The sequence below is a fragment of the Leptodactylus fuscus genome, chromosome 9 (genome assembly GCF_031893055.1).
Source record: "Leptodactylus fuscus isolate aLepFus1 chromosome 9, aLepFus1.hap2, whole genome shotgun sequence".
NCBI classification, from domain to species: domain Eukaryota; kingdom Metazoa; phylum Chordata; class Amphibia; order Anura; family Leptodactylidae; genus Leptodactylus; species Leptodactylus fuscus.
In genome coordinates this window covers 3,029,685-3,056,717 of record NC_134273.1, presented here as the reverse complement: position 1 = coordinate 3,056,717, position 27,033 = coordinate 3,029,685, and the positions used below count along the sequence as shown (strand labels likewise).

Sequence of the window (27,033 nt, the reverse complement as noted above, 5' to 3'; positions counted from 1 at the left end):
GAAAGGACAGACACTGGACTGACATTGCTTCCCCTTCATAGATGTAAGATCGGCTCCTTCACTGATGTGTCTTTCTCTTTCCCTTCTGACAATCTTAAGGTCTTGACATTCAGAACATTTCCTGTTGCCACAATTTGAGAGGCCTTTTTCCTCTGAAGAGCCGATACAATGGAAACCAGCGGACCGTGACTAATGAAATAGCGCTGCCTTTATGGGGCTTACATTTCACTTAGATAAATACATGCAGACAAGATCTCACTTGTGATAACGCTCCGGCAGAGGATTGTTTTCTGTAATATGAGCAGTGATGGCGGAGCGGGATCTCATTGTTACAATAGAAACTACTTTGTATACCGGGATTGTTTGCTCTTGTATTTCTGTTGATAGACCGCACTAGATCTGGCAATGGTGCCTTGAAACGTCTCAGGTGGTTCAGTCCACTGAGATTCTCTGATACGTTATGGGGGAAATCTTAAGTGAGCTGAAGGAGACCTTCCCTTTTCTTATACATTTTGGTGAGTGATGGCCTATGTATGACACAGGAGTTATGGAGACTAAACTATACATTTGAAAAAGGGGCATATGAGCCGAAACGCGTTATGTAAATAGTTTTGCAATAAAGCAATTGAACTTGAAGACGTCCTGGCGAGCGCAGACTATTTATTCCTTTGGTCCTTCTGGAGAAAAATCGGAGTTATGGGGGTCACCATGGCTAAGGCCTGACAGAGACAAAAAAACAGATCATTTTTCATCCATGAGGATGTCTGTCGGCAGAGGAGATTTAAGGCCTGGCTTACATCTGTGTTCGGTATTTCGTTCATGGAGTCTGCTTGGGATTCCTCTGAACGGGATACTGAACACATTAAAAATCGGTTAGTAAAGAAACCACACAGACTCCATAGACTATAATGGGGTCCGTGTGTTTTCTGTGCAGTGTCTGCACGAATCATTATTATAGTATTGTGGTAAGTCTACACAGTACACTTACAGGAAATTTTCTGACAAGATTTTGGAAGTTGTCTTTTTGGAATTATTGCCCATTTATCCAGAAGAGTATTGGTGAGGTCAGGTCCTGATGTTGGACCTTGAAGGGGCCGGGCTCACAATCTCCATTCTAGATGGGGTTGTGCTCAGGACTCTTTCTGGTCAGTCAATTTTTGTTTCCAAATCTGACTCCCCCAACCATGACTTTATGGATGTAACCATGCACACTGAGGAACAAATAGGAGCTTCACCAAACTGTTCCCACAAATGTAGGAGCGACAATTGACTGACATATCTTGAGCTGGTGAAGCATTATTATTATTTCCCTTAACTGAAGGCCGACTCCTCAAATACACCCCCATAGAGTTATCCATCTTCTACCAAACTGTATAGCTGGCACAGTCTAGTCCGGCAGGTAACAGATTGCCGGCGGTCAGTGTAAAAACTCATCCATTTCAATGGGTTTTTAAAGCAAACCGCTGGTGTCTGTCTGCAGCCCCTTTCCCATGAAACCATTCTGGGATTTTTTTGAACGGACACAAAAAACGTTTTCACAGCGGAGAGGCTGCAGACGGACACCAATGGTTTACTTTAAAAACCCAATGAAGCGAATGAGTTTTTACACTGACCGCCGACAAGCCGCCCCCGGGCTGTTTTTCTCGGCTTTTCAGTGGGATCACAAAGGGCAGACAGCGGCGCAAGTGTGAACGGTCTGTAAGGAGTAGCCCACCTTGTCCAGTAAACATATCTGGAGAGCCAGGGGGCCTTTGTGCTTCAAAATGTGCTGTTAGGACCGACTTCATTGGGTCATTTTTAATTATGTTTATGGAAGTTCCCATTACTTGGCTGCCAAAACAGTCAACTAGTCTCCAGTGGTGCCCAGGATGGCTGATAATATGTACAGCAAGTCCTTCCCAATCATTGCTTAATGTGCAGGTGAAGGGTCAGATATGACATATTTTCTGATATAAAGTCCTTTACAGCAATGACATCAACAGGTTTCGTAAAGTAGACACAGTAAATTTGTAGGAATTTCCGGCGGTTATCATATTAACCTGGAGAAGGTTGGAAATGCAAATAGAGATGGGAAAGAGAAACATCCTATTGTGAATTTCCAAACACTTTCTGATGCCAAAAAACACACGTTGATAACTGAACAAAAGAGGTGACGAACATACGGTATTAGCTGCATTAGCTGTATAATGAAGGTGGCATGTCTGAAGTGTTTGTAGGTGATCCAAGTGTGATGGATTGCAGGGGCAGGAGGAAGAAGGAAAGTGACTCATTGCATTGAACTGCTTTCTTACATATCTGCCAGGCATAAAGAAAAATTCAGAAACTTTTCAGTAAGTCAGGTGTGACGGTGGGACTGCATTCTCGGATAGGTCACACTCCCTGGGATAGGGGACAAATATTTTCTGAAAAAAGTATTTTTGCAAACTATTAAATGATGCAAGAAGACCGGGGAATTCTTTCAAGCTGCTGCATAACTTGTAATAGAAGGGATTAGATAACAGACAGAACCAAACAGGGCCCTCATGTCCAGGGCATTGTACACCATTGCTCTAAATTTCAGGACCATGGAAAGGACATGTAGAGGTCACTGAAGGCTTCATGATGAATTATCACGTTACGCAATACTGAATGCAATTTCACTGAATTACACAATCTGACTCCATGCAGTATTGCATCGCAAGGGAAAATTTCTGCACACAATTTTATTGCAAATAATTCAGACTGCTTAATAGAGCTTGTGATAAGCACAAAAATACAAGATTTGTGACAGGAGTACCCAGTATACAACTCCACAGAAACGCAGCCCCTTGTGTTTGGTATTCCATGTATTTGCCCGGGCAGGGAGATGCTGAGCCGAGGGGCTCCTGTATGGAGGCGCAGAGTCTTCCAGAACATTACATGGTAGCCCTTTCCATAGGCACCATATAATACCACAATATTCTGCCAGCGGCTGCTACAAGTGATACAATTATTCACATTATTATTATACATCATTATTATTATAATCCGAGGATTTCTCTGGGTTTCAGGTGCAGCGCATGTTGTAACACAATGATCAGTGAGTCTTCATCTCAAGGACAAATGAGGCTTTTTTTTTGCACTTTGGGAAAATATTTTTGCGTATAACTCACTTACTGGGTTCTTAGTAATTGGTTTGTAAGTTATTCCGAGGAATATTTCGATATAAAGAAGGACATATTTTGTGGTATTTGATGGCTTTGAGGACAATTACACCTAGACCCCCGAGGTCTGTGACGGTCCTACTAAGCAGGATACAAAGAGGTGATGGCTGGGGATATAGGGGGAGAAGAGACTTTACTAAGGTCTGCTCAGTATCTACGGAATTCTTGGCTTGGGCAGAGTATCCACTATGGTCAAGTGTGTAATGTACTTAATAGAATAATTGTGCCTGGGGGGATATGGGGCTATGGCCTGATATTTTTGATCAAGCATCCTTTAGTGTACTTTTTAGCTGTGGCCAGACACTTGACGGCAGGAGATGGCTGCTCTGAACTGTGTCTGTGCGCTGAGGACCTTCTATGGTGAGGACCTGCCGTGGTAAGGACCTGCTGTGGTGAGGACCTGCTATGGTGAGGACCTTCTATGGTGAGGACCCTCTATGGTGAGGACCTCTCTGTGTGTCCAGTTTAGCAGGATGCCTTATGCTGAGAACACTTGAGTCTACCATTTGCCATTGGCTTTGCCCCCTCCTGCTGATATCTTTATTCTGATTTGTTCCTCTGATTTCTCGCTTGCTTTTCCTGCTGCATAATTTTCTTTTCTGTCTTCATCCTTTCTGATGCAATGTAAGATAAGTAAGGCAGTCTAGTAACGGGGAGTCCGCAGGCCGGGGGATCTCTCCTATAGAGGATTTACTACAAGTTGGAATATCTGATGGTTAATGCTTAGAAAGTCAATAATTTCCCCTATATTGTCGGTTTCTCTCCTAATCTTTGGGTTTGGCAATAAAAATTAGCTTATGTCTATGGTAGAAAGATCCCCCGTCATGTGACCCATTTAGATTTAGCGTGTCAGGCTCATTTTAAGTAATGACTTGTGAGTATTTATATCACCGGCGGAGAACTGACCACTCAATAGTGAAGGAATATTTTTGCATCCCGTGAGCAGAGCAGCCCTTTAAGGGACGACTCAATAAAGTAAGACTGCTAATAGTAAGAGAGCCTCAGGCTGCTGCCCCGATCTCCCTCTCAGTCTACGCAGGCACATCTACCTCTGCTTGCTTTCTTACGCTGCCCTTTCAGCCTGGTTACTGAATTACTGAGGGAAAGATTTCCTTGTTAAACAGGACGGAGAGAGAGGAAAGCTGGGATCTCGACTCTTCCCACTGTGGCCCCAACGCACATTGTACCGGACAGAACCAAGCCCAAAGAGTTCAAAGACCCCGGGGTTGTTCCGGAATCATCGATAATAAGTAGGTGTTTGAGGTCATTACTCAATAAATTATTTTATTCCGTCCTACTAATGACGTCAACTTTACTTTGTGTGAACCAAAACTAACAATACGTGACTCTTGGTGAAAATCTGTTACATTTCAGAGCAGCAAATTCTGCATTTACTATACTAAGTTTCATCATATATCCTCCAGAGCTGCGCTCACTACCCTGCTGGTGCAGTCACTGTGTACATTACATTACTTATCCTGTATTATACTCCAGAGCTGCGCTCACTATTCTGCTGGTGCAGTCACTGTGTACATACATTACATTACTTATCCTGTATTATACTCCAGAGCTGCGCTCACTATTCTGCTGGTACAGTCACTGTGTACATACATTACATTACTTATCCTGTATTATACTCCAGAGCTGCACTCACTATTCTGCTGGTACAGTCACTGTGTACATACATTACTTATCCTGTATTATTCTCCAGAGCTGCGCTCACTATTCTGCTGGTGCAGTCACTGTGTACATACATTACATTACTTATCCTGTATTATACTCCAGAGCTGCGCTCACTATTCTGCTGGTGCAGTCACTGTGTACATACATTACATTACTTATCCTGTATTATACTCCAGAGCTGTGCTCACTATTCTGCTGGTGCAGTCACTGTGTACATACATTACATTACTTATCCTGTATTATACTCCAGAGCTGCGCTCACTATTCTGCTGGTACAGTCACTGTGTACATACATTACATTACTTATCCTGTATTATACTCCAGAGCTGCGCTCACTATTCTGCTGGAGCAGTCACTGTGTACATACATTACATTATTTATCCTGTATTATACTCCAGAGCTGCACTCACTATTCTGTTGATACAGTCACTGTGTACATACCTTACATTATATAAGTAATATAATGTATGTACACAGTGATTGTACCAGCAGAATAGTGAGCGCAGCTCTGGTGTATAATACCAGATAAGTAATGTAATGTATGTACACAGTGACTGTACTAGCAGAATAGTGAGTGCAGCTCTGGGGTATAATACAGGATAAGTAATGTAATGTATGTACACAGTAACTGTACCAGCAGAATAGTGAGCGCAGCTCTGGAGTATAATACAGGATAAGTAATGTAATGTATGTACACAGTGACTGCACCAGCAAAATAGTGAGCGCAGCTCTGGAGTATAATACAGGATAAGTAATGTAATGTATGTACACAGTGACTGTACCAGCAGAATAGTGAGCGCAGCTCTGGAGTATAATAAAGGATAAGTAATGTAATGTATGCACACAGTGACTGCACCAGCAGAATAGTGAGTGCAGCTCTGGAGTATAATACAGGAAAAGTGATGTAATGTATGTACACAGTGACTGTACCAGCAGAATAGTGAGCGCAGCTCTGGAGTATAATACAGGATAAGTAATGTAATCTATGTACACAGTGACTGCACCAGCAGAATAGTGAGCGCAGCTCTGGAGTATAATACAGGATAAGTGATGTAATGTATGTACACAGTGACTGTACCAGCAGAATAGTGAGCGCAGCTCTGGAGTATAATACAGAATAAGTGATGTAATGTATGTACACAGTGACTGTACCAGCAGAATAGTAAGCGCAGCTCTGGAGTATAATACAGAATAAGTAATGTAATGTATGTACACAGTGACTGTACCAGCAGAATAGTGAGCGCAGCTCTGGAGTATAATACAGAATAAGTGATGTAATGTATGTACACAGTGACTGTACCAGCAGAATAGTGAGCGCAGCTCTGGAGTATAATACAGAATAAGTAATGTAATGTATGTACACAGTGACTGTACCAGCAGAATAGTGAGCGCAGCTCTGCAGTATAATACAGGATAAGTAATGTAATGTATGTACACAGTGACTGTACCAGCAGAATAGCGAGCACAGCTCTGGAGTATAATACAGGATAAGTAATGTAATGTATGTACACAGTGACTGTACCAGCAGAATAGTGAGCGCAGCTCTGGGGTATAATACAGGATAAGTAATGTAATGTATGTACACAGTGACTGCACCAGCAGAATAGTGAGCGCAGCTCTGGAGTATAATACAGGATAAGTAATATAATGTATGTACACAGTGACTGTACCAGCAGAATAGTGAGCGCAGCTCTGGAGTATAATACAGGATAAGTAATGTAATGTATGTACACAGAGACCAGCAGAATAGTGAGCGCAGCTCTGGGGTATAATACAGGATAAGTAATGTAATGTATGTACACAGTGACTGTACCAGCAGAATAGTGAGCGCAGCTCTGGGGTATAATACAGGATAAGTAATGTAATGTATGTACACAGTGACTGTACCAGCAGAATAGTGAGCGCAGCTCTGGAGTATAATACAGGATAAGTAATGTAATGTATGTACACAGTGACTGTACCAGCAGAATAGCGAGCACAGCTCTGGAGTATAATACAGGATAAGTAATATAATGTATGTACACAGTGACTGTACCAGCAGAATAGTGAGCGCGGCTCTGGAGTATAATACAGGATAAGTAATGTAATGTATGTACACAGTGACTGCACCAGCAGAATAGTGAGTGCAGCTCTGGAGTATAATACAGGATAAGTAATGTAATGTATGTACACAGTGACTGCACCAGCAGAATAGTGAGTGCAGCTCTGGAGAATAATAAAGGATGTAACTCAGGATCAGAACAAGATAATTAATGTAATGTAGTGTCAGTCACTGAGCTATTTATGTAGATTATCTGAAAAATGGGGTTCAAAGGTGATCGGCTTTAAACTAGACTGAGACCTTATGTGTCTGTCGTGCCAATACTCTTAGTCCTCTCAGTTCTCACTGTTCCTACATAATAATAAGTCTCACTTAGTTACATAGATGAAATTTCTTATCATTGCTCTATATTTTGTTACAAATCATTTCATGGATTTGGGGACTCTTGGGCACGCTTTATTTGCAGCCATACATCAGCCTCAAAGGGATGTTTTTCTTTATAATTAAACTTCCGATCTTTAGACTCCAAGGCGATAGGGTCCTATGTTGAGTAAAGTCTACAGTTCAATACTGGTATTCATTAGACATCAGAAGTATGTGCCCCTAGGGGAAAATGTCATAATTTCTAGATCTGTAGCGATGATCAAAGTGACTGAAGTAGTTAATAATGGGAGCAGAACAACGGGCCCCTGTATAGGACACAGCACTCGTATAGAAGATGGGTCCACATTTGTCGCCAGTGGTTAATGCTGCACGGATAAGATGTAACTCACTGCCAACAATATGTTTCTCTCTTAAGGCCTTATGTCTCACAATGTACATTCATTGATCAATGACTCGGTGCGATGATTAAACAACATGTTATGAAATTGACTCATTTTCATGTAAGAAAAAACAATGGCAGTCAGCCTGCTGTAAGTGAAAGTCATTGCCCCAGGGACTTAGATTCACACCATGACATGCTGCACTAAATAGCCCAAGTGTTAGCTAAACAAGGAAACTGGAAGGGGGAGTCATATTGGTGACCCTGAATGAGAGAAGGAGCCATGCTGGTAAACAGCAATGAGAGGAGGAGCCATGCTGGGGATAGAGAATGAGAGGAGGAGCCATGCTGGGGATAGAGAATGAGAGGAGGAGCCATGCTGGCAAACAGCAATGAGAGGAGGAGCCATGCTGGGGATAGAGAATGAGAGGAGGAGCCATGCTGGGGATAGAGAATGAGAGGAGGAGCCATGCTGGGGATCGGGAATGATAGGAGGAGCCATGCTGGAGATCAGGAATGAGAGGAGCCATTTTGAATATCATGAATGAGAGGAGGGGCCATGCTAGAAATAAGGAATGAGAGGGCTGCCATGATGAAGACAAGTAATGTGGGGGCAATCCATGTCGTCCATGGATGTAGGGGAAACCATGCTGGGGCAAAGAAAGGAACCATACTGGGGAATGATAGATTTACAGGAGTTCCATACTGGATACGAATACTCATTGAGCCATTTCAGGTGAAAATTTGAGTAATTATCTCAAAGAGGTTTTACTGTGTTGGTGCTTAAGGGGCGCTATGACTATCTGGGGCACTAAATGGCCATTTGTATTCTTAATTAGGTACACATTAGTATGTAGGGGAATGTATACTATGTGGGAGGGCACTAGTACTAAGTAGGGGGCCACTAATTAGGACTTTAAGGAGGGGCACTGCGGGGACACTTTGAGGTAGATGGCCATTGCCCTATATTAGAAGATTTTCCTTCCTGATTTCAAATACGACAGTCAGAATAAATCCCTCGATCCTCACAAATCCCACCTCCAGGATCTGCTTCCCAAAATTTATGTTTTATTTTACTTGTGAATAATTTGTACAATGACTCGACCATTACAACATCCAGTGGCAGAGATTGTCATAGTCTCACTGCTCTCACAGTAAAGACTCCCTGCCTGTGATGATAGTGAACGCGCCTTTCTTCAGGTTGTCCCTTGTTATGGTTACAGTTCTAGGTATAAAAGATCATAAGAAACTCAATATCCCAAAGTTTGATAACCGGTCTTTATACTCTAATGCACTCCTGTGCTTATTTCCCTTGGTCACCTCCTCTGCACCCGCTCTAGGTCAGCTATGCCTTTCCTATATACAGGTGTCCAAACTTATTCACAATATATGATCCGACCAGTGATTTATATAGAGGCAAAACTATGTCCTTGTAAGAATTTATCCTGTTTTCAATCCAACCCGTGATATAATTATTTGCCTTGGCAGTAGCTGCCTGACACTGGATGCTACAATCAAGTTTACTGTCCACAAGGCGATATGCAACAGCCTTACCCTCCACAGGTTCATTCTAGATACACAATATGCCCAACCTCCCCCAGGTCTTGTCCTGATACACCTTATATACAGCCTCACTCAGATTCAGCTCAGATACACAACCTCCCCCAGCTCTAGTCTAGATACACAACATGCACTGCCTTTCCAGTTTGTCAAGATACACAGATCTCCCTCCCCAAGTCCAGTCTAGATACACAACTTCTAGATACATCACATCCATAGCTTTACCAAGGCCCAGTCTAGATACACAGCTTCCACCAGGTCTAAATACACAACAATAGCAGCCCCCCCCCTCCCCCAGCCATGATGGTTGTATAGTCAGTGAATATTAGAAATACAGGGGTTACTATCAAAGTGCATTATCTTTGTAAAGCTCATGGATTTAAGTACATGTAGGACTTTGTTAGAGGTATACAATCATACATAGCTACTACTGATCGCACACTTATTACTTGCTCGGTCTTGGATTGAAGAAATGATGGAACATAAAATGGGCTTTTTATTTGCTGATAACTTGCTCAGACTCATTTGCATTCAGCACTTTCACTTCCTTAATTTTTTTGTATGAACTTGTAGCATAGAAATGATGCAGTGTCTGACCAATTTCCTATTTACATAGTTTTACCCTTTATTTCCACAGTCACACCCATGAGTATTACCCAACCTGGACAGCTCTCTACCACTTCACAAGTTATAGCCGTGGTTATTTGAAGATAACACCTCTGATGGCCTATAATAGTGTAATATCTAGTAATAATACAGTATAGTACACAGCAGTCATGGAAGATCTGGCCAATAACATAGTCATAATACTGTACTTGCTTCACTGAGATGCTGTGTATATCATGCCAGCAGTGGTAATGGTGCGGGACTGGTGTGTAACCATTATTATTATTTCCTATGGCCAGCTCATGTCATGGACACACAAGTACAGCCGTGACAGGAATCACATGACCCCTACAGAAATATATCCACTCCACATAAACCGTATAGTTTGGAGAATTATTTACAAAGAATTTGAGCAGAATTTGTCTTTAGAATGTGTTTTATGCATGTGCTTCAGAGGGTGTAATAATAATTAGAATATTCCATGTGCAGCAAGGCCAGATGTTGGGAATATAAAGTGCATATATAATATGTCTGAATTCATGTCTTTTCCTTCATGTACAATGGTTACAAACGGAGTATTCCTTGATGTTCTTGTATTGTCAGACTGTTCTAGGGTCATTGTGCTGAGCGTCAGTCACGTGACATGTAGCAGAGGAGCTGCCGCGGTTACAACGTCCGCTCCTCACATCTGCATGTTATTTACGGTCATGAATGTGCAGATTTCTTGGCTGCGGTCGGCGGTTGCGCTGGATTCTGTGGCTTATTGCTTCATGTCGCTCACTTTCATGTACTCAGAGATTTATGGTTTGTAATCACCACAATGAACCCCCCAGGACATGTGTACTTGCTAGTTCTTAGCGTAAACCTGAAATTACCTGATGTGAACAGTAGCAGCAGCTGCTGAAGGAACCGCACACTTGACAACAATAGTAATAATCATATCCTGCTGCCGATACTAAATTCTCAATGATTTATGTTCAGACGCAGATATCCTGACAGCTAGAAATGACATCTGATATTTCCTGTTCAGCATCGCAGTCCTAGACGGGACAGGTGTAAATGTACAAGGTGTGCTGTAATGGCCCGGTCCTAAACTAGGATAAAACTGTTATCTCCTAAAGAATCTGCGCCTTCACTTTCTCCACCCATTAGATGGGAGTTGTTCATCTTCGATAGGACATTGTACAGACGGATGGCTGAAGTACCTGTTTTTATTTTAAAAAAAACTAACAGCCTCTCCTCTCCCTGGAAAACTGAATTTCAATCTGAAATCTCTGCTGAATTAGATTTTGATCTCCTGATAAAAACTTTCAGCTCACAGAGGTATGAAATTACATTTACCCACAGAAGTCTATGGAGAGGAGAGGGGGAGGAGAAGCGGAGTGAGAGACAAGCAGAATACAAGCTTGAACACAGGCAGACAGGGGTTGCTGCAGCTGATAGTAAGTTTTCTCTCTCACCCAAGTGCTTTCCTCACATCTGTGTTACTCAGTGCTATTCCACAACATCCTCCATGTTGCTTTTGAGTGATATTGAGAGATATACGGAGCAGAATCTTCCGTTTTCTCCCTGTTCTGTCTGTTGGAGACAACACATCAGTTCATCTACACTTACAGATCTGTGACAACTGAGAAATGATCTGCATTGGGGAAACTCTTAAAAAATGCAGAACTCAAGTATGCAAATATTGTAATAACCAACTTGGAGGCCTCAGATGCAGAATGACCAGTTCCAGGATAGTGATATTGTGGTTACTGGCACCATCTATAAGGCATTACCTGCTCTGAACAATTGTCATTTTTGTCACTTTCTCTGTTAAGATAGTTCAAACATGCTAAAACATAAGAGACCGCAAAACCCAAGCACAGCTCATCTCCATGGTATGTAACAGTCAAGAATGCTCCACATTATACCGTGTGTAAGGTGCACAGATTCCCATAACCGCTGTGCACCCCCATGTCATCCATTCCTTTACTCCTCTTTGGCTAAGAATTGATGTAACAAGATGATGTGCAAGATGTCGTCCTGGTGTGTTAGTGAAACATGTCGTCACATGATCTGATCACCCCCATCTGTCACTATGGTGTCCACATTATCCTTCTGAACGCCGTTCCATCAGTCATCTGTGAGTTGTGTTGGCCATCACATAGTAACCTGTGTATACAGGGTTCTTAATTCTAATATATTTAGGGAATCCTTCCGAAGTTTCTCAATAATGTCCCAACGACATAACAAGTAACATGTACAGGTCCACTAGCACTTGCATTAGCATTTGCTGACCAAAGAGATTTCCAGTTTGATATGAGCCTGTAGCTGGTCTTACACATAGTAGTTGACCTGTGTTGCGTGTGTCCTAAATAAGGAGGGGGGGTGATGGTAGTCTAAATATGAGAACAAAAGGATTGGGCAGCTGAATTCCTGATGTCACAAGGCCAGTATATAGATCAGAATGGTCCCACCAGAATCAGCAGATACATGTAATGTGTTCGACCAACTCCAAGTGGAAATTAAACTAGAATTTATTGACTCCTTAATGACAAAACGGCAATCTGGAGAATCTTATCCTGCGAAGCTCTGTGGTGGGGGCGACTTGCAGGATTTATTACTTCTGTACCTACCATTCTAGCGAAACACTTCTTTTTTCAATGGTTACTGGTGAATGGTCGCTGTCCCATGTGAGCGAGGTATTGGAGTATAGTGAAGTTTATTCACCTGTACAAGTGCTTGTCTATCATGACATGATGTGGTTTTACTGATGGCTTATTTTTTGACACCCTTGTGGGTCTTGAAAACACCTAAGTTGCAGGAAGCTTCTATGTAGTTTCTAGTTTGTACTGAACATTGCTGACTCTATATCTGAGTACACGTCTGTCCAGGAATGTAGAAGATGCAAGTTGTGAAGTATGACATGAAAGCATTCCGCCTGCAGATCTGGGGTCACAGGACCGAGGCAGCTGGTGGGGTAACCCATAAATCAGCTGCGGGATCAGATCATTAGATATGACAAGGTTTTCAAGGTAACCCCAGCCACAGTCTTCATGTGGAATGATGAGATTTGCCTTTACTGACTGGTCGTCCATTCACTCACATGGCTTCCTAATCTTGCATTATGCATGAAGCACATGACATGGGTTGTACATGGTTGGGCTGAAGGTTATATATATTGCAAGACTACTTTAGGCTTTTCTGGCCTTATTGTAGACTCTCCTCCGGTTATGTTCACATGTTGGACATGCGGTTTGATGAGTTTTCTGTATTTGCAGGAGGGTGAGTGCTATTTCTTGTGGGCTTTCGTTCCACAGTCCAGACAGATATCTGTGCTACTTGAACAGGGTTTCACAAGCACTGAAAGGATTCTCCGCAGATTTCCTCATCCACTCCTAGCGAATGATAGAAGAGCAGAAGCTTTCTGTACATTTCGGTTATATCAGGCCTTCTTATTGGCCATGGCCAATCCCCTTAGGCTGCTTTCACACGTGTCCTCTTGATGCAGAATTGGAGCCACAACTGGGTGAAAAAAATGCAAATCTTTGTGTGTTCCCGTCTCCTTGCAGTCTTCTCTTGGCATTGGCTCTGTTGATCACTTCTAATTTCACAGTTCTTCTTCAGAAACCCTCCATGTGTTGAGACTGATGTAAGGATTCCCAGATTCTGACCTCAGCGGGGCCTCCAGACCTTCTATATGAATCACTTATAATGTCCTCTCATTATAACCTTGATCTCAGTAGTTTTTACTTTTGCAGTGAATGAAAGCTTCTTCATGTTGCAGCCAGCGGTTTATGTGGAGGAAATTTGTGGGCAAGTTGTCACTAATTCAGTGATACAGCCATGAGTCAGCGCGTTACGTTTCACCTACTTAGCTGCACTTGGTAGATGATCCCCATTACAATGTGATTCATCCTCTAATTGATTGTACTTGTGTCATTACATTACACATAATAATACAGTGAGTCTATCCATAGGGAAATGATGACGTCAAATCTCCAGCAAGACATCCAGCACTGCCCAAAGACACTGAGACTTCCCTGCTCCAAATATCACTGCATATAGTCATGTGCGAATCCACAGGAACCTTCTCACTGATAACCGACTGGATTACAGATTATAGAATAGCTATACGTGAGATGAGGCGAACAGGGTGAGAGGGCTGTAACCCAAATAAGTCCTGTATCTACACACAGAATACTGAACTCTGTCATCACTGCCACAAAAAAGTGTCTTCTTTGTCTTAGACGCTTTCTGTGTGTTGTCAGTTAAAGTTGATGTCGCTCTGCAGGAAAGAGCAGAACTATAAAGGACATGTTCAAGATGCAACATATTACTAAATGTAGGTACAATGTTAGGGAGCGTTCACACTACCATCAGTGTCCGACAGGTAGTGTCTGCTCAAAATCTTGCACGGACATTAACAGCGGACACTAGCTGTGTCCATGACATTCTGCATTCATTTAAATGGAGATCGGGTGCGTTCTTTTGCACTCCGTGCCTGTCCTTAACTGTCCGTTCCTAAAGATGTCCGACTTTTCAAGCGGACAGAAAAAACCGACCTGTCGAGATTTGCTGTCTGCTGTTTAATGTCCGTGCAAGATTTTGAGCAGACACTACCTGTCGGACACTGATGGTAGTGTGAACACTCCCTTAGATACAAAATAAGACAAATAAGTGAGTATGTAAATAGTGAGCGCAGCTCTGGAGTATAATACAGGATAAGTAATGTAATGTATGTACACAGTGACTGCACCAGCAGAATAGTGAGCGCAGCTCTGGAGTATAATACAGGATAAGTAATGTAATGTATGTACACAGTGACTGCACCAGCAGAATAGTGAGCGCAGCTCTGGAGTATAATACAGGATAAGTAATGTAATGTATGTACACAGTGACTGCACCAGCAGAATAGTGAGCGCAGCTCTGGAGTATAATACAGGATAAGTAATGTAATGTATGTACACAGTGACTGTACCAGCAGAATAGTGAGCGCAGCTCTGGAGTATAATACAGGATAAGTAATGTAATGTATGTACACAGTGACTGCACCAGCAGAATAGTGAGCGCAGCTCTGGAGTATAATACAGGATAAGTAATGTAATGTATGTACACAGTGACTGTACCAGCAGAATAGTGAGCGCAGCTCTGGAGTATAATACAGGATAAGTAATGTAATGTATGTACACAGTGACTGCACCAGCAGAATAGTGAGCGCAGCTCTGGAGTATAATACAGGATAAGTAATGTAATGTATGTACACAGTGACTGTACCAGACGAATAGTGAGCGCAGCTCTGGAGTATAATACAGGATAAGTAATGTAATGTATGTACACAGTGACTGCACCAGCAGAATAGTGAGCGCAGCTCTGGAGTATAATACAGGATAAGTAATGTAATGTATGTACACAGTGACTGTACCAGCAGAATAGTGAGCGCAGCTCTGGAGTATAATACAGGATAAGTAATGTAATGTATGTACACAGTGACTGCACCAGCAGAATAGTGAGCGCAGCTCTGGAGTATAATACAGGATCAGTAATGTATGTACACAGTGACTGTACCAGCAGAATAGTGAGCGCAGCTCTGGAGTATAATACAGGATAAGTAATGTAATGTGTGTACACAGTGACTGCACCAGCAGAATAGTGAGCGCAGCTCTGGAGTATAATACAGGATCAGTAATGTATGTACACAGTGACTGTACCAGCAGAATAGTGAGCGCAGCTCTGGAGTATAATACAGGATAAGTAATGTAATGTATGTACACAGTGACTGCACCAGCAGAATAGTGAGCGCAGCTCTGGAGTATAATACAGGATAAGTAATGTAATGTATGTACACAGTGACTGTACCAGCAGAATAGTGAGCGCAGCTCTGGAGTATAATACAGGATAAGTAATGTAATGTATGTACACAGTGACTGTACCAGCAGAATAGTGAGCGCAGCTCTGGAGTAGAATACAGGATAAGTAATGTAATGTATGTACACAGTGACTGCACCAGCAGAGTAGTGAGCGCAGCTCTGGAGTATAATACAGGATAAGTAATGTAATGTATGTACACAGTGACTGCACCAGCAGAATAGTGAGCGCAGCTCTGGAGTATAATACAGGATAAGTAATGTAATGTATGTACACAGTGACTGTACCAGCAGAATAGTGAGCGCAGCTCTGGAGTATAATACAGGATAAGTAATGTAATATATGTACACAGTGACTGTACCAGCAGAATAGTGAGCGCAGCTCTGGAGTATAATACAGGATAAGTAATGTAATGTATGTACACAGTGACTGTACCAGCAGAATAGTGAGCGCAGCTCTGGAGTATAATACAGGATAAGTAATGTAATGTATGTACACAGTGACTGCACCAGCAGAATAGTGAGCGCAGCTCTGGAGTATAATACAGGATAAGTAATGTAATATATGTACACAGTGACTGTATCAGCAGAATAGTGAGCGCAGCTCTGGAGTATAATACACAGTGACTGCACTAATCAAATAGTGCAAAATCAATGTACGATCAGTGATACAATGTATTCGGAAGGTGACCCCACTGTTTATATTGATTCTTCTTATCTATGTGGTCTGTGTCATAGGAGGCTTAAACACTTGTATGTGTTACAACATGCTCCTTCTGATAAGTCACCTTGCTGATGTGAAGAGTCTCCTAACATTACCACAGTCACTGACAACTGCCTGAAGGAATCTTTATTTCAGTTGTTTTCTTTGGAGATTCCTTATTATATTGAGGATATCACAGCGTTAGAAATGTCATAATATGAAGATGTATAAGTGACAGCTGCAGCTTTGTAGAGTTGCTATATGTGGAGGGATCAGCTGTGCTGAAACATTTAGGGTACATGTACTATTTATTATAATAAAATGGTCAGTCCTATACTTTACACTGCAGTTGTTTAAGCACAAGCCAAGCTCCAACTCCGAGCAGGGGGCGAGCATATAATGTGAACCACTTGCAGTATTATACTGAGCCACACTTCTCATGGAGTACACACAAAGCCTCATCCAATTGTCTATGGATTATGTATTTTATACTAGGTAGCCACTATCTGGACAGATCTAATAATAATAGTAATAATAACTATGGTCCTACACAAGCTGATCTCTCCTCTCATCCCCGGTCCTTGCTATTATCCCAGATTTTTCCACCTCCAGTGAGGTGCCAGCCGAAGAGATGCCTTTCCAGATATAAATCTCATTATTGCTCACATTCCTGCCTTAGAACCAAGAACTTATTTTACTTGACAACAGCTAGTGACTGCAAATTTTAAATATAAGAGCCCCCTAGTGGAAGGGCTTTCAAGACAGTTTTTAGGGTGTAAAACCAGATTTTGTAATGAATATTATTTGCAGTTCTCCTCAGGATAGTGTATTCTATGAATGGAACATAAGTGGTGTGAAAAGCGAGTGATCATTTAAGGACAAAGTAATTCTAAATGACATGTAGGTAAACCGGCTGTGAGCAGAAGATCAGGGAACTGCTACATGGGGAACAAGAGGAGGAGCCAGAAAGGATTAATAATTGATTACCGATCCTTAGGATAGTTCAGCAGATCACATCAGTGCGGGTATAAAACTCAGGCCCTCACCCAGTCAGTGGTTACAAGAGGCTGCAGAATTGGGGTTATTGTTAAAGCATCTTCAAAATGTAACAAGCAAATAAAACTTACCAGGCACAACCAATTCACTTGAATGGGACTGAGCTGAAAACCGACCATTTGAGCAATGAAACATCACATGGCCCGTGAATCGGAAGCAGCGCTATGTAATGGCTGCTGCAGCTTCAGATACATCATCACTGGGGATCATGGTGTTGCATACGTTGGATATGATTCTCATAGAAACCGCTATATCTGAAGATGTCTCTGATGTACAGTATATGTGTACACTATTATCTACACTATAGATTATTTTTTTCTTATGTAAATTGTGAGCCCCATATAGGTACATTTTGTACATATTCTTTGGCATATGGGAGGAAATCCATGCAAACATGGAGAGAACATACAAACTCCTTGCAGAAGTTGTCCTTGGCAGAATTTGAACCCAGGACTCCAGGGCTGTAGTGCTAACCACTGAGCCACCATGTTGCCTTCACTATAGATTTTAATAGAAGGTGATCTATCCCCTCTAATCCAGTGATAGCGGAACGCCTTCTTGTTCCTCACAGCTACAGTATATCTGAGAGGTGGGATCAGATGGGTCTATAGGACACACAGTATATATATCAGTGCTGGTAGGATAAGAAGGAGTTGCAGGTTATAGGGATGTTGTGAGGTCCCAGAGAACGGTAACAGGACAGAACCTGTTCATTGACTTGTTTCCTTCTCTTCCATTTACTCTCAGATTTCCTTTTGGCTTATTCCCAGAATTCTCGTTCTTTTACATTACCCCATTCTTACCTTGTTGACAAGTTCCCGCCTCCTGTCCGTCATGAAATCCTCCACATGCTGGCATTTCCCTTTCTCTCACTTTGCCGTGGGGCAATTCCAGCGAAGAGAGAACTAATGGACTTGGCTGTCAATCTGTGTACAAGATCAGCGGCAAACCTGTAAGACTCCGGCCCCATAGATGTTGTTTTATGTCTTTACTTTGCCTGAAGTGAAAAAATGAAGAGATGTTCATATTGCGCCTCCTACATAACACATAGAACATGCTGTTCTTTATTACATACCACAATCTGTTAAAGTGGAACTAAATACACTTCATTTTCTGACAACATTAGTGTCATTGATACATTTTGGAACATCCTTTATTTTGGCTTCTTTCTGTGACATTCACTTTCCCTTCTTTCCTCTTTGGCGTTCCTCTATTGGCAGCCTAGATCTGTACGCTGCTGTACACGGAGCTCATATATAATGCAGGGACGTGAGGCTGGTGACTGGTCACTTCACACAGAAATATCAAAGGCATTTTATAGCTGAGGACTTCGGTTCTGGTGTCCTATGAAAGCTGCAAGAATCTCTACCTGCACAGATATCCAACCCGAATGAGGATCTTATATACACTATCAGGATCACTGTTCTAGTTTGATCCTGTGTGAAGTGTCGCCCCCTACCTCAGCTTCGCTGTATTGTACTTGAGCTCAGCTACTTCTAGTGAAAAGCAGTATGCAGAATTGTGCTGGAAATATATAGAGAGGGAAATAAACCACCGCCAGACTGTACTTATCTCCATTGAAAACAAAAGAACTGGACATGGTGAAATCTAACAATCCTGAGCCTTCTTTCCTCCAATCTGAAGCCTGCGTACAGTACATAGACACCCCCATTAACATGAGTTGTTTTGCCAGATTTTGAGACAAGGACCAGAAAACACTGCTGTCCCCATACCCAATGCACAGGACATGATGGGAGTAATCGGTCACTTTTTGTTTGTCTCTGGGTAGCAGCGGATTTTATTTTACTTGTGTACCCCTGTATATCATATTATATGTTATGTAACTGCCTCAAAGTCCCAACAAAACAACAGGAAAGATATCGTCATATACAGAATTTCACAACAGGGACTTTCATTGGGTTCTGTGGTAAGAGAGCGGATACAATAAGGTGTTTTTTTGTCTCTGCCACTTCCTGCTAGATCCAGTGTGATAACCTTGGATGTTCATGCGCTGTACTTAGCCATAATGTGCACTAGTGCTTGTGAGCCAGATCAGGACTTTCAGACATGTCAATTTATTAAACTATGGGAATTTGGATACTTTCTAGAACAACTAGTATCTTCTCCTCACTAACTAAACATACATGGGACGTTTACTGCTTCCCACCCCCAGTGTATTTATACATCCATCTTGTAGAATTGACTTATTACATTTCTAAATGTCAATATGAAGGAGCAGACATGTTGCAGTGAAAGCGACTTCCCACGCTTCGCTGGCTGGTCGGGTTTGAACATTGCATTGGTGGCTTCTCGATATGTATATCATGTTCTAATCCTACCAGGTCGTGAGGCCCGGGATATATGGGCATTCACTTCAATATACAGATTCCTATTCTTAGTCCTTGTGTGAAATGAACTCTACATGACTGATGGGTAACGCTATCTTTATGTAAATATTAGTGAGCCATTTTTCCCAGAAACAGCATGACTAATGAGTAGACAACGGAGGGGAACGGCGTATATTTCTGGGGCTACAGGGGTAACAGGTTATCTGAATATCACGTTTCATGTGGCACTGCTGCAGATTGGTACAGCTATGGGGACGCAGTGGGTAGAACATTTGCCTTCCAGTACAGGAGGAGTTGTGCATTATTTCAACTGGGGGAACATCTGCAGATGAATTGTTAAATGGAGTCTGTCAGCAGAACCCAGACTATCAACCCGAGCCTATAGAAAGACAGATAGATAGATGAGGACCACCAGAACCCAACATCCATAGAGATAGATAGGAGATAGATAGATAGATAGATAGATAGATAGATAGATAGGAGATAGATACAATGTTGGCCAAAAGTATTGGCGCCCCCTGCAGTCCTGTCAGATAATCCTCGTTGTCCCCCAGATAATGATTACACAGCACAAACTCTTTGGTAATATCTTCAGTTATTTTCTTGCAATGAAAAAACACAAAAGAGAATGAAAAAAAGTCACATCATTGATCATTTTACATAAAACTCCAAAACTGGTGCGGACAGAAGTATTGGCGCCCTCAGCCTAATACTTGGTAGCACAACCTTTAGACACAATAACTGCGCACAACCGCTTCCGCTAACCAGCAATGAGTTTCTTACAAGGCTCTGCTGGAATCTTAGACCCTTCTTCTTTGGCTCCTGCTCGCGGTCCCCCCTGAGATGTGAAGGGGGCCTTCTCCAAACTGCCACCAAGAGATCTCTCCCCCTCCCCCACAGGTGTTCTATGGGATTCAGGGCTGGACTCATTGCTGCCACTTTACAAGTCTCCAGGGCTTTCTCTCACCACCATTTTCTAGTGCTGACCTGAAGTGTGTTTTGGGTCCTTGTCCTGCTGGAAGAGCCCTGACCTCTGAGGGGGGAGACCCAGCTTTCTCACACTGGGCCCTACATGATGCTGCACAATGTGTTGGTCGTCTTCAGACTTCATAATGCCATGCACACGGTCAAGCAGTCCAGTGCCAGAGGCAGCAAAGCAACCCCAAACCATCAGGGACCTCCGCCATGTCTGACTGTAGGGGGCGTCTTCTTCTCTTTTTTCCTGTAATCTCTATGTTGAGGCCTTCTCCTACTTTTGTCTCCTCTGACCAGAGAACATTCTTCCAAAACGTTTTTAGCTTTCTCAGGTAAGTTTTGGCAAACTCCAGCCTGGCTTCTGTCTTGTGGGTAAGAAGTGGGGTCTTCCTGGGTCTCCTACCATACAGTCCCTTCTCATTCAGACGCTGACGCTGGATAGTACGGGGTGACACTGTTGTACCCTCGGACTGCAGGGCAGCTTGGACTTGTTTGAATGTTAGTCGAGGTTCTTTATCCGCCATCCGCACAATCTTGCGGTGAAATCTCTGGTCAGTGTTTCTTTTGCGTCCACATCTAGGGAGGTTAGCCACAGTGCCATGGGCTTTACACTTCTTGATGACACTGCGCACGGTAGACACAGGAACATTCAGGTCTTTGGAGATGGACTTGTACTCTTGAGATTGCTCAGGCTTCCTCACAATTTTGCTTCTCAAGTTCTCAGACAGTTCTTTGGTCTTCTTTCTTTTCGCCATGCTCAATGTGGTCACACAAGGACACAGGACAGAGGTTGAGTCAACTTTAATCCATTTCAACTGGCTGCAAGTGTGATTTAGTTATTGCCACCACCTGTTAGGTGCCTCAGGTAAGTAACAGGTGCTGTTAATTACACAAATTACAGAAGCATCACATGATTTTTCAAACAGTGCCAATACTTTTGTCTACCCCCTTTTTTATATTTGCTGTGGAATTATATCCAATTTGGCTTTTTGACAATTCTTTTTGTGGTTTTCCATTGAAGACAAATTAAATGAAGATAATAACACCAAAGAATTTGTGATTGCGATAGATAGATAGATAGATAGATAGATAGATAGATGAACCAGAACCCAGAATATCAACCCAGCCCTGCAACCAAAAAACACTGCGTTTCCGTAACGTGGAGCCTTGGCCTAAAGAGGTTTTCCAGCAGTAAAATTCTATTCAATAAGGCTTACAATATTTCTTACAATATAGAAAGTTCATGGAATTTGACACCAAAACCGGCAATCTTTAGCAAGTGCTTCATAGGATAAATCGAGGAAACAGAGTGCAATGGAAATGGAAATGTGGTGGAATTTGGTTTACTTTTTCCCGTTACAGCTATTTTTAGTTTTTCAATTTTCGCTTTTTTACTCCTCGCCTTCCAAAAGCTATACATGTTTTATTTTTCCGTTTACAAATTCATATGACTTAATTTTGCGGGACAAATTGTCATTTTTAATGTTCCCATTTAAAAATCCGTGTATGTACTTAGAAGCTGGAATGGGGTGGAAATGTAGAAAAACTGCGTTTGTGCCATTTTCTCATGGCTTTATTTTTCCGGTGTTCACTGCGACAGTGACTTGTTACCTATACTCTGTGAGTCACGACGATCACAATTTATATAGATTTCTTATATTTCACCATCTGAACCAAAATCTAAAACTTTGGCAGCCAAAACACAGCGGTTCCGATGTATATGTTTGTAGTTTGGGCATTTTCGGAGAGATTTTATGTTTATTGTGATTTTTAATTTTTGTTTTTTAATTTTCTAGATATTACTTAAAACTTTTTTTTTTTCAATTCCCCCTAAGGCATTTGTCCCCGACATGACCATTGAGACCGGCCACATATTCCTATGACAGGCCTGGAGTTTTTCATAAGTAACAGGACAGGGCCCGAGCCATGATCTCACGGAGCAGGAGTCGTCTTATACCACAAATACATATTAATGTGGATCATGTGGATGCCAAAATAATTTAGCTTGTGTGTCCTTCTGACATAAAACATTCTTTTATAACTAACTATTGATCTTTCTTTTCCAGAATATGATCGCCTTGGATTTCTACTTAAATTGGATTCTAAGCTGTAAGTAAAATGATTCTTTGTGCATTTCATGTATAGAGGGATTTTACTGCTTTGCATGCTGAGGTCTGTCTCTGTATGCTTTTGTATACATCATTAGTAGATGTGAATATATAAAAGACATGATATTAGGTCACCCTGCAGTTCCCCTTTCCCTGCCTGCATCCTCAGTCAACAAAATATACCAAGCGTAATACGGTGATCAGAAGATGGGGAGAAAGGGGATGCAGCTGCAGTTTATATCTGTTTCTATGAAGCTACATGCTGTGAGAGGGGAGGAGGAGCAGCTCGGAGAGACTTCTGGTTGAGAGCACAGAGCACATATCTAACATCAGACCAAAAAGAGCCAGGGCATTAATTCAGCAAGCAAAAGAGAACTGCAATGCATTAATCCATTGAATTAAACTGGAAAGGGGGTTATAGCAGATACTGAGAGAACATTGCATTTGGGCCTGCAATCTCATGAGCTTCTGTTATAGCAGAGGGTATCGGTTACAGCAAGTATTGTTCCTGCCAAAGGCTGCTCTTTACTCTACAAGAAGCTGCTTTCATGTGGTTGTTAGAGCAATCCATTATATGGAGGGGGATATGGCAATGCCGCAATGTACCCACGGGAAATGTGTTGTTGCTTGGCTGACTATACTGACCACTACTCTGTGTAGGACAGAGGTAAATCTATCTTTTGCTCTTGATACGGTAGCAGGATTTTACTGGTAACACATCATGTCATCATAGATCAGAGGTGTTGATAGGTAACTCTGCTGATTAGTTCCATGGAAATCACACATCTGATGCTTTTTTGTCTCTACCATCTCAAGGTACATTAGGTGTGATATACTACTTCTTCCACTATTGTTGTGTTGCAGGGGATCTATAGGGCCATGTTTGCCTCACCCACATGATTTATCTGCTGGGTGACAAGAGCACCCACCTCATACATTCCTCAACGCCCCTTCCCCGATACCAGACGTGCAGCCGGCCATAAAACTTGGCATTATAATGCAGCCCTGTCACCTGTAGCCGGCCGTAAATTCTGCAGGAATTTTATTTCTTATTGAAATGTTGAACAGCAAGGCATAATGTATAAGAGGAGGGGGCATTTACTGTAATACAGAGCACCTAGGCACAGTGTATAAGAGGAGGGGGTACTTACTGTAATGCAGAGCACCTAGGCACTGTGTATAACAGGAGGGGGTTATGTACTGTAATACAGAGCACCTAGGCAGTGTATAGCAGGAGGGAGTACTTACTGTAATGCAGAGCACCTAGGCACAGTGTATAACAGGAGGGGGTATTTACTGTAATGCAGAGCACCTAGGCACTGTGTATAACAGGAGGGGGTTATGTACTGTAATACAGAGCACCTAGGCACTGTGTATAACAGGAGGGGGTACTTACTGTAATGCAGAGCACCTAGGCACAGTGTATAACAGGAGGGGGTATTTACTGTAATGCAGAGCACCTAGGCACTGTGCTGATGCAAGATACCAAACTATCAGCTGTGAGCAGGAGATCTCACTACCTACCAAGAACTACCACATGTATCATGATAGCTGACTATGTCCCCCACCTCTGCAAAATTTCTGCTTGTTATATCCACATGCTGTGACCCCTCCTCGTGTCCTACAACCACAGCCGGCTGTATTATTATTATTATTGTTATTATTATTAACATCAATCCGCACACTAAATGATCTGCAGAACTAAATGATCCTGCAGTGTGTCTTTGTTTCTTTCTTTTTTAGTTGCTATGATTCGTAGGATTTCTCTATCTGCCATGAGCTTGTTTGTGTTTTCTCTCCTGTTATATACTACTGTACCATCTATGAAACTGTATCACTGAAATTTCCCCATTGTGGGACTATTAAAGGAATATCTTATCTTATAACAGGAGAAGGTATATACTGTAATGCAGAGCACCTAGGCACAGTGTATAAGAGGAGGGGGTATGTACTGTAATACAGAGCACCTAGGCACAGTGTATAGCAGGAGGGAGTACTTACTGTAATGCAGGGCACCTAGGCACTGTGTATAACAGGAGGGGGTACTTACTGTAATGCAGAGCACCTAGGCACAGTGTATAACAGGAGGGGGTACTTACTGTAATGCAGAGCACCTAGGCACTGTGTATAACAGGCGGGGGTATATACTGTAATGCAGAGCACCTAGGCACAGTGTATAAGAGGAGGGGGTATGTACTGTAATACAGAACACCTAGGCACAGTGTATAGCAGGAGGGGGTACTTACTGTAATGCAGGGCACCTAGGCACAGTGTATAACAGGAGGGAGTACTTACTGTAATGCAGAGCACCTAGGCACAGTGTATAACAGGAGGGAGTACTTACTGTAATGCAGGGCACCTAGGCACTGTGTATAACAGGAGGGGGTATATACTGTAATGCAGAGCACCTAGGCACTGTGTATAACAGGAGGGGGTACTTACTGTAATATAGAGAACCTAGCACAGTGTATAACAGGAGGGGGTACTTACTGTAATGCAGAGCACCTAGGCACAGTGTATAACAGGAGGGGGTATGTACTGTAATGCAGAGCACCTAGGCACTGTGTATAACAGGAGGGGGTACTTACTGTAATATAGAGCACCTAGCACAGTGTATAACAGGAGGGAGTACTTACTGTAATGCAGAGCACCTAGGCACTGTGTATAACAGGAGGGGGTACTTACTGTAATATAGAGCACCTAGGCACAGTGTATAACAGGAGGGGGTATTTATTCTGCAGCCACTACTTATTCATGCAGCGTCCTGTGAGCTGAATTGTATAATTGATGCCAGGCTCTCATACTCCTTGTATGTCATAGACATTAATATATAGAAACTTACTTCCGTTTTCTCCTATAACTAATCTGAGCAGCTTTAGATCATAAATATATAGCAGATGTCAAAGTCTGTGTAAGCCACTTACTCTGGATAATATCTCTATGAAAATTGACTGTAACCTAATTTTCAGGAGTCAAAATTAATCTAAAATTTTACTGAGGCTGCTGAACTGCCTCCTATGCTTTACACTACAGCTCAGCTCCATTACCATACAGTCGTGACTAATGACTTCGCTACACTGACTATTGGAGTCTGAAATCAACTTCCTTTCCCATCATTTTGTTCTGCCCATCCCCTTTGCTTTATACTGCCGCTCTGCATTAGATGACTACTGTACAAAGACTGCGTCGAAATAAGGGGGAACCTGGAGTTCATCTGCACATTAGAGAATATTCTTTGTAATATGTTCAGGCCATTGCTTGATAATATAAGACGTGGATGAGGCCAATGGCAAGCGAGTCCTAGTGGAGTGGAGGAACTGTGTTTCGTTGCAGTCCACTACCTGGAGGAGAAAGCTCTGGCCCTCGCTCTGTACAGCCAGCATTGTCCTCCATAAGAGCCACTTCTTATAGATCTTTTCGATTTGTCCTTGCTGTAAATACCTGTATGCATTAGAGTACAGAGCAGAAGTGTGCCCAGGAATATACATTACATAAACTGCCATATGAATGGTGGGCAGCATGTATCGCTCCCAGAGGCGATCCGGTGACATGGCGTCTCATTGTGTGTTCTGTGCCTGACTCCATATTGTGTTACAATTGTAACTACATTACAAGAAAGCCTTCACTCATCTGCGTCTCACTGACTCCTCGCTGCCGCTTCGCCTTCCTTCCCATCCCAGTCACAATTAATGAATTCTTGCAGTAAGACCCTGAATAGTATGGGAAAAGGCAGAGAGGGCAGAGAGGAGGCCAGATACTCTTACAGAGCAATAAACTCCCAGAATTCTCATTAAGGTCTGTTTCTTATTATCCTGAAGGAAGACTGAATCACTCCAAACGCACAAGACACTTCCATCCCCTGATAAATAGAATGTCATTCTTTCATGTGCTGTAAAACAGCCACATAAACACAACTCACATCCAAATCTGCTGTACTCACAGGTATTCTAAGGAACGTCAGTATCTTCAACCCTGGATCCAGCTATATAAGTGCAAACCCTTGAGTACAATTGTCTGTGTGTCCAGCTACAGACAAGCTCATTGTGATATTCAAGGGGATCCGTCCTTGTCAGTGCATGTTGAAAGGTGTTGGACTATGGGACCCAAAGTTCAAAGCAAGTCAAGCCAAAATTTACAGTGAGTTTTAGAAATACAGATT

At 42.4% G+C, this 27,033-nt stretch overlaps 1 protein-coding gene across 5 annotated transcripts in view; it reads left to right on the top strand.

Annotated features, from left to right (window-relative positions):
• ST3GAL3 (ST3 beta-galactoside alpha-2,3-sialyltransferase 3) overlaps positions 1-27,033 on the top strand; it is a 154,555-nt gene that overhangs the window by 61,065 nt on the left and 66,457 nt on the right. For 3 of the 5 annotated variants that reach the window (XM_075287315.1, XM_075287316.1, XM_075287314.1), the window contains 2 exons: positions 4,307-4,432; positions 22,833-22,875. In XM_075287315.1, coding sequence (XP_075143416.1) covers positions 4,307-4,432; positions 22,833-22,875 — 169 coding nt within the window. The remainder of the gene's footprint in view (positions 1-4,306; positions 4,433-22,832; positions 22,876-27,033) is intronic. The other 2 variants (XM_075287317.1, XM_075287318.1) reach the window with 1 other exon arrangement.